Below are 9,045 nucleotides of genomic sequence, written 5' to 3'. Positions count from 1 at the left end.
GCTGGGACCACAGGCGCCCGCCACAACGCCTGGCTATTTTTTTTCAGTTGCAGCCATCATTGTTGTTTGGCGGGCCGGGCTGGATTTGAACCCGCCACCTTAGGTGTATGTGGCTGGCGCCTCCACAGGCGCCAAGCCTCATGTACCTTTTAGATTCGCTTTTAGAAAGAAACCCATTTGGAAATTCTGACCCAGGTTACTGAAAAAAACAGTCACTTTTTCTCCTCTCATTATTACTTTCTCAGAAAAGCAGTGGTTTCTTGAGGGCCACTTTCCTTATCCTGTTAGTACAGATAATAAGAGCAGGTGGGAACTTTTATTTCTGGCATGGCACAAGGGATGAACTTCACACTTAATACTAATTGAGACACTTAGATAATTCTTAAGTGGATCATAGAGATAAAAGACCTAAAAAAAAAAAAAATTGTGTGCCTGTCATTAGTAGGTTGTAAGCGGGTTCAAATAGTACAGGTTGACTTTGGGCAAAAAACTCATCCTCTGAGCTTTGGTTTTTTACTTGCTGAATGATAGGTGACAGAAGGGTCGCAGTTAGAGTAAATGAGCTAACGTGTGTACAGAGCCCAGAGCAGCACCCAGCTCCAGGCAAGTGCCCAGTAAACTGCTGGCTGCTGTTGTCATCACCATCAGCACCGTGAGCTGGACAGGAGGTCATCTCCTACCTTATTTTCCCCGTTCTCCCTATAACCTTCACAGCAAATTACTTTTTCTTTTTTTTATTAAATGATAGCTGAGTACATTAATGCAATCATGGAGTACGGTGTGGTGTTTTCATATACAATTTGAAATATTTTCATCAAACTGGTTAACATAGCCTTTATGTCATTGTCTTAGTTATTATGTTAAGGCGTTTATATTCTACTTTTAGAAAGATTCACTTGTACCCTTGTAAGCAAATTACTTTTTTTGTTGGAGGGTAAGAGTAGGGGAGAAAGATGAGGGAGATTGGAGGTGAAAAAGTTTGGGAATTGCTTCCTTGGAGGAGTATTATAATTGCTGCTTTTTCTTTTTCTTTCTTTTTTTTTTTTTGTTGCAGTTTTTTTGGCCGGGGCTGGGTTTGAACCCACTACCTCTGGCATATGGGGCCAGCACCCTACTCCTTTGAGCCATAGGTGCTGCCCAATTGCTGCTTTTTCTTTATGAAACTGGTTCATAAAACTATTTAGATGAGAAATCATTAAAAAAAAAAAAAAAAGTTGCAGGCAGCAACTTTTAGGAATATTACAGGTATTATTCCTGAATCCAGAGCAGCTATAGCAGAGCTAGACCAGGGTATGTGGCCCCGTGTGAGAAAGGGGTGAACAATGATTGTTCTGCCCCACTCAGATCAGCTGGAGGTTTCTGGCCAGGACTTCACAGCAGAATCACCAAGGTGCTTTGTTCTTGTTTTAAAATAAACATCTATGACCTGCCTCAGCCTAGACATGCTAAATCAAGAGTGTCAGGTGGTAGGGGGTCAGTCATGTCACCTGATGACCTAGAATTGCTCTGCAGGTGTGCCTGGCGACAACTTTCTCCACCACAGCCAACATTTATGGAGGACTTACTGTGTCTGAGCAAGGTGGTTTATGTTGTGTCGTTTCATCTTCACGCACACCTATGAGATAGGGGTGACTCCTGTTTTAGTGAAGCTCAAAGAAGAGAACAATTCGCCCAAAGCCACAGGGTTCTGAGTGGCATGGCTGAGCTACAAACCCAGGCAGGGCACCAGGGCAGCAGTTCAAGAGGCACATGCTCTGTACCAGTTCTCGGTCCACTATCATGCCCCTTCCAGGAATCTGGGCGCCACAGAGCCAGGGCAGGATGGAGAGCTAACCCTCTTGGCAGACAGCACTCACAGCTGCCACTTACAGCCATGGCACAGGACATGCAGGAAGTGCCCGTTGCAGTGCTGACTATCGCATCTTCTGCGTACCTGGCAGAGAATACTGCCGTGGAGACATCAGTGGCCACAAGCCCTCACTGACTATCTAAAGCAGGAGTCCTCATTTAAACAGGGGGCTAGTTCACTATCCCTCAGTCCACTGGAGGGCCGGACTGCGAGCCCTGGGATGAGTCGGCTGCTAAGCAGGACAGGCAGTGGCAGCAAAAACACCCGGCAGGCTGGATAAATATCCTAGGCGGGCCACATGTGGCCCACTGGCCGTAGTTTGAGGACGCCTGCTCTAAAGCAGCCATTCTCAACCTGTGGGTCGTGACCCCTTTGTTCCATTTGTAACAACACAGCAATTAGGAAGATTGAAAACCACTGGCCTAAAGCATCCAGAGCAGAGTCAAAAAAGGCCTTTGTAGCCTAGAGGACGGGGCAAGTTCAGGTCCTATACTCAACTCTGTTTTTTCTACTTTACACAAATTCTAACATCCTTAGTTGCTGATGTGTAAGACACCAAAACATGAGAGCCAATCCCACAGAAGGCAGAAGAGGATGTCAGGAGCCAACAAGCACCCGACAAGTAAAGCTAATGGCAAGAAAGAGAGAGAAAAATAACGAAGGTGAAGGTGGTCGGGGTGAGGATGGGGGAGGGGGGCCTCCGAGCAGAGCTGACTTGCACATTCAGGGAGGGAACAAACAGCTTCCACCCTGAATGCCTGTGCAGGGCATCATCACACTTCAGCACAATGCTTGGGGTCTAATAATATGGTTGCTGAGTCACGCAGAAAAGGTTATATTATGCCTGCTATACTCTGTTTCAGCTGGTAGGAAAATGATTCATCACAAAAATAGTCAAAGCTAAAAAAAAAAAGTACTTTGAACCTCACTGAATTTTCCAGAAACTGAAACCTTACCCCTTGTACAATGGTGGAAAAATGAACCATTACTCTAAGTTTCTAACGCCTTTATTATAGGAAACAACCAAGTTGTAAGGCTCTGCTGCTACTGGTTTATTACCAAAGCCAAGGTTAAAGGAGTCTCCACCGAGACGCCTTGCAGCTGAGGAAGAGCGAGCGAGACCTGTACTGGCCGTGTAGATACTTACAAGGACTGACGTCTCTGTACCTGTTTCGGTTTTTGTTCTTAGGAAGCTTGGCCACTCTACATGGGAAGTCACTGGCTTCATGTCGGATATCCTACAAAAGAGGATGAAGAGTTTTCTTTTGAGATCTCTGGCTTCAGGAATTCACCCAGACATTTAACTGAACGGCAGGCACTGCAGAAGGCTTGGTGAAGAAACAGATATCAAAGAGGGCCAGCAGTATGGGACAGGCAAGGTGTAATTCACAGGTATGTACAAGGTTACACGGGAGGTAACATGAAGAGGACCAAGCACAGGCCTAGGGAGGGAAGCAGGGATGGAGGCTGGGGGCTGAAAGATGAGGAAGACAGCAGAGGGAGAAAGGGGGATGTTTTACTCTGGAACACCCCGCAGGAAAGGAGGCTGGGGATCTGTCTTTCGCCAGAACAGTGAGCAGGCAGTGGGAGGCATGGCAGATGGCAGGAGGACACAGGTGGGGGCCTAGATCTTGAAGAGCCTTGAGTGCCAGGCCTGGGAGTTTCAACTGCAACCTTCTGTAAAGCTACAGTTATTAAAAATAGATCAAATGCACTTTTATGCCAACAAACCACCCACCAACTGCTTTCCTAAGGAGGTGCTAAGCAAACCCCATCACTCCTGGATTAGGAGAACACCCGCACGAGGCCCCCTGCTAGACTGATCACACACGTCTAATTTTGCTCTCTCCTAAAACACCACTATAATCACATTCAACAAATCTTGTATTTGTGATTTGTTTTATTATTTAAAAAGACACATAACAATGTGGATGTATTTACTGCCACCAAACTGTATACCTAAAAATGGTAAATGTTATGTTTTGTGTATTTTACCACAATTAAACCCCCACCCCCACCCCCACCCCCGGGGTAGAACAGGAAAGCAGACAGCAGCAACAGAATTCTGGAAGCTGTAAATCAGACTGATTCGTAACTGGCAGATCTGAGAATGTGTAATTACAAGCCAGTGAAAAAGCTAAAACCACCCCAGATTTCTAGACCAGATTCCTCCAAAGGCTCAGGAAGCACTGCCACTCTAGAGGGAGGAGTGACATTTCCTGCAGGGATGGGGTGGAGCTGTCTGAGAACAGCTGGATCCGCCACCCCACCCCGCAAGTCTTGCCATGCAGTTGACACTTCTGCAGAAATCTAAAGATCTACGTTCCAGAAAGTACAAACCAGAGGTCTCTGGATGGAGCTAAACTGGGACAGTGAAAGATGTGAGTGCCCCACCAAAACCAAAGGTTGAAGTGGACACATACAAGCCAAATAGCAAGGGGAGGGGGGTTCTTTCTCCATCAGCTACACCACTGGCAGCTAAAACCTTCCCCCTCAGGCAGGGGGCAGAGCATTCTCTAGATGAACCACTAGGTTAAGAGGCAAGAACAGAAGATTCTATCATCACAGTGCAATTAATATCCCACTGGACGCCCCGAGGTCAGCACAGTGTTGACAGGCCTCTTACACCTGCTCAGGGCTCTCAGTCTCCTGCAAGCCCCTACTCTCACTCATGCGCAGACACTACCAATGTCTACATGTAAGAGGACAAACTCTAAAAACAAAAACCAGGGAAAATCCTCCTTCGAGAAAACACAGTGCAGAGAATAAAAAGATTTAAAATATATATTAGTAATATGTTCAGAAAATTAAGATCTTATCTCTGTGAATTATTTATAAGAACAGAAATATTATATAAAATAAAATAGTCTCTTGAAACATAAAAAAGATAGCAAAAAATAACAAGGTCGAGTACTCATCTGAAGAGCTGGATAAAAGCAGATGAAATCCCTCTGGAGGGTAAAGCCAATAAATGAAAAAAAAGAAAAGAAAAGAAAAGAAAGAAAGACAAAAGAAAATTAGGCAAGCAAACAAAAAATCCAAAGAAAGAAAAAAAAATCAAAAAATAATTGAAGGAAATCTCCCAGACTCACTAAGTACTTCTCACAATGATAAAAAACAGACCCAATGCTAAAGCACATTAACATGCAATTGCAGAATCCTGCAGACAGAGAACATTCTATACGTTCCTGGGAAGAAAAACCAGTTCATTTTCAAAGGACAAGGTGCTTAGAATGGCTTCTGACTCTGCAAGAACATGGAAAGGTGGCCAGCAATGGAACAAAACGTTCAAGATTCTGAAGAAAACTGATTTCCAATCTAGAATTTTATATCCAGCCCAACAGCCCTTCAGTAAGCGGATAACAAAAACATTGCCTAATGTGCAGGGTCTCAAAACTGCCATCCACATTCCCCTTTCTCAGCAACCCACTGGAACATGTCTTCTGCCTGAGCAAAGAAATAAACCAAGAAAGAGAAAGATGAAATAGGACAGAAAAGACCCAACACAAGAATGAAAGCAAAGAAAATGTCCACAAAGTCTGGAGGGACAAGAGACCAAGCTGACAAGCTTGTGACAGACACAAAAGGCGAACAGGCCAGAGTAGAGCAGTACGACCGAAGGGAAATCTGGGTCAACAACATTCCACTGTAACAACTGGGGCCTCATTCACTATTAGAGGAAAACAAGAAGACCAAATCTAGGAGATAGGGGATTGGACAGAGAAGAAAAGCAAAGGAAGTCTCAAGACGACAGCTGGGTGAAGCAGGCCTACAGACGTCCCACCTAGACAGACGGAGAACGGAAAGCTCCAAGCAGTGATGTCTCCAAGAAAGAAAACCTGAATCTCTGAAATCACCTGAATCTGCTCTGACCAACACAGGAACCACCAACCACATGTGCACAGGCTGAAAAATGTAAAATACATATTAGATTTTAAAGAGTACAAAAAAGGGAAAGTAATGTATCTCATGTATTTTAAATACTCATTATTTTTTCTTTTCTTTGTTTTGCAATTTTGGGCTGGGGCTGGGTTTGAACCTGCCGCCACCTCTGGTGGGGCAGAGTATGAGGCCAGCGCCCTACTCCTTGAGCCACAGGCACCACCCTAAATACTCATTATTTACTGAAATAACATTTTAAACAAACTGGGCCAAGTAAAATATACTATTAATTTTCACCTGCTTCTTTAGGTTACGAGAAGAGGTGAAATTGCCTATGTGGGTCACATTGCCTTTCTGGGGACAGCACAAACTGAGGGGACAACTGTTCAGAGAGGCTCTAAGAAGTTGCAGGAAGAATCAGCAAAAGGGACAAAGAAAACTGTGCAAATGAAAAAGGCAATTATTAACAGCAAGAAAAAAATTTAAAAAGAAACAGAATAGTCCAACGCGATCCATGTCTGTGTACACAGGCCAACAGTGTAAACAATGAATACTGACCTCCCCAGCCAGGGTGACATACTGAGGGAATGGGGGTGGGGAAGAAGAAGGGAGGAATAGCAAAGGGGGTGGCTGTTTCGGACACTAAGTCCTTCCTCTACTTTAATAAAGGTCTAAGTTAAGAAATCAAAGGTAAACATTTTACTTAAAAACATGGAGATATATACAAACTGTGAGCAGCCACTCCAAAAGGTGAAAGTGGTTGTCCATGGGATAAAAGACGGGGAACGGTCAGGGTGTGGGAGCAGCAAGCCATTGGATTTTATTAGGGTACTGCATACGTATCTGAATGCCCACATTCTACTATTCTCCTGACGTATTTATAAAACTATAAAATGGCATGAAGTTTCTGACTCATACTAGTTAATGACTAACAGTCTGATTATAGATTATAATAAACCTGGGGTCAAATCAATCCAGTAGTAACACATCTAATCCGCTATTCATCTATTTGATTGAGCTTTGAGTAAAATGCTACTGAACATAGAAAAAGGCTTTAAAGGGGTAAAAAGCTAACTTTTAAACATGTTGTTTCACTTACTACGCATTTAGCAATGGGTACAAATTCTGCCCTGTGAAGGGAAACCATCTGGGCAGTGCAGCTGGTATGAAGGCATGAAGATATGGAAGAAAGAATGGACACAGATAAACCATTGGGCTCACAGATATTTACTATGAACCAATAAGGGCCAAGATTTCCATAACAGTTGCAACTGATTTTATTCAGCCAAAAGAATTATTAGTATGTATTTCTTTTTTGGTGCCAAAAAGAGAGAGATGATGTCATTGAATAAAGACCTTGGGAAAACAAAAGGTATCTGCATGATACCTATTAGTATTAGGCACTAAGCAATGATTAGATTTCAGACAGTCAACACTTATTGACTAATACAAAGGGCCTAGTGTGTGTTCTGAATGTTGGGACTACAGCAAAGAACCAGACGGATAAAAATTCCATCCTTTATAGAACTTACCTGCTATAAGGGAGACAGACACAAATAAAATATAGTGTATGTCAGATGAAAAATGCTAAATTGAAAAATAAAGCAAGAAGGCTGGACAGATTGTTTTAAGTAGGATGGTCAGAGAAGACCTCCCAGTAAAAGTGACACAGGAGAAGAGACGTGATGAAGGTGACGGAATGAGCCCTGGGGACATAATATTCGAGGCAGGAGGATGCTTGGCATGTCTGAGGTACAGCAAGGAAGCTACGGTGGCTGGAGTGCGTGAGGGGCAAAGTAGTGAGATGAAGCTATAAATCAGCTGAGTGCGTGTTGGATCCTAGGAGCAATTCTGAGAATTTTAGCTTTTATTCTGAATTACATGGGAAGTCATGGAGGATTTCCGATTGTAGCAATGACAGGATCCCACCTGCCTGCTCTATGCAGAAGAGACTGAAGGAGTCAAGGGTAGAAGGAAGGATACAGCCAGGAAGCCAATGCTATAAAGCAGACAAAGAATGACAGTGGCTTGGACCACAGCAGTGGTAAAGAGGTGAGAAGGAGTCGGTTTCTGGATGATTTATTGGACATCACACTGGTTCTGGTGAATCCCGCAGCTTCTCTCCTGTAGAATGCCATATGGGAAATAAAAGCATGTTCTAAGTACACGTGCTTGTGTTTCTCTTAGTAAGATAAAATGCCAGGATTATAATCTTAAAATCAAGGAGCGATAAGTAACTATACAATTAAAGGTAACTAACATTAGTGGTTTGGGAGAGAGCCAGTAAGTAGAGTACAGTACCATAAAACTTGACAGAATTACAGCAAAACAGGATTTCTGTCTTCTAAAACCCTATCAAAGGTAAGTTAACTTTCCAATAGCTGTAGAAAAAGCAGATTCATAACTAATGAACAAGTTTAACTAGACTTCCATCAGAAGTATAAAATACCCTTAAAAGTTCTTTTACTGTGTTGGCCTAAAATTAAAGAAATACTTCTAAATCTACCAAATGTGTACAATTTCCACAGAGAAAATAAAACCAAATATAATATAATATAATATAGGCCTTAAAACTGATGAGAAAATGACTGCTGAGTAAATTTAGAGCCAAGCCAAAAGAGTAATAAACTTGCCATGAAGCAGGTTCCCAGCAGAGTCCCCTAAACAAAAACACTGAATGTGTCAGCAATGATTCAATGTACGCCTCAGTATTTCAGGGGTGGGTCACACTAAATTAGAAATTTTGCCAGTGGGAAATTAAATACACCAACACATAACAAATAGATTCTTTATATCCTCTAGCCTGTTCCTCAGTGGTTTTCCAAGAGCCTACTTGCTTTTCCTCCTGTAGGCTTTAGAATGTGATAAGAATAAAACAGCAAACAGACAGATGTCATATCCACGGCCTCCTAGAGAGTGAGCCTGAAGGAGGCCGAGGTTTGGTCAAAGGTCGCAGGTAAATAGTTTAAATTTTATTGTTACCATTTTATATAGGACTGGGCACCCAAAGTGATCTGAATCATCTCTGTGGCAAACCATTTCATGAGAGGAATAAGCAAGTTATTATTTAGTGGGGCTAGGAAGATTCACAGGCAAAGTTTAAACACAGCATCTGTTGAGCTGGAGATTTAAAAGGGGACGAGAAAAGGTGCAGTGCAGAAACCATCATCGCCTCTACAGTTTCTAGAGCTACAGCTCCTGATGTCCCATCTTCCTCTGCTCGCTTAATAAGGTAAACAGACAATCTCCCAATGAATAGAATACAAAGGGGTAACATAAAACGCTGGTAATAGAATCAATTAGGCCTTGGAGTT

The 9,045-nt window shown here is 42.9% G+C and overlaps 1 protein-coding gene across 1 annotated transcript in view; it reads right to left on the bottom strand.

The window, feature by feature from the left end:
* The window catches only part of PTPN1 (protein tyrosine phosphatase, non-receptor type 1), a 68,449-nt gene that overhangs the window by 20,677 nt on the left and 38,727 nt on the right, over nucleotides 1–9,045 (bottom strand). The window contains exon 2 of the mRNA XM_003787694.2: nucleotides 2,997–3,087. Within this exon, the coding sequence (XP_003787742.1) occupies nucleotides 2,997–3,087 (91 nt within the window). The remainder of the gene's footprint in view (nucleotides 1–2,996; nucleotides 3,088–9,045) is intronic.

This window comes from Otolemur garnettii, unplaced genomic scaffold (genome assembly GCF_000181295.1).
Source record: "Otolemur garnettii isolate 467f Iridium unplaced genomic scaffold, OtoGar3 scaffold00023, whole genome shotgun sequence".
In the NCBI taxonomy this organism is placed as follows: Eukaryota; Metazoa; Chordata; class Mammalia; order Primates; family Galagidae; genus Otolemur; species Otolemur garnettii.
Note: the sequence above shows the minus strand (reverse complement) of the source record. Positions and strands in the feature narration are given on the sequence as shown.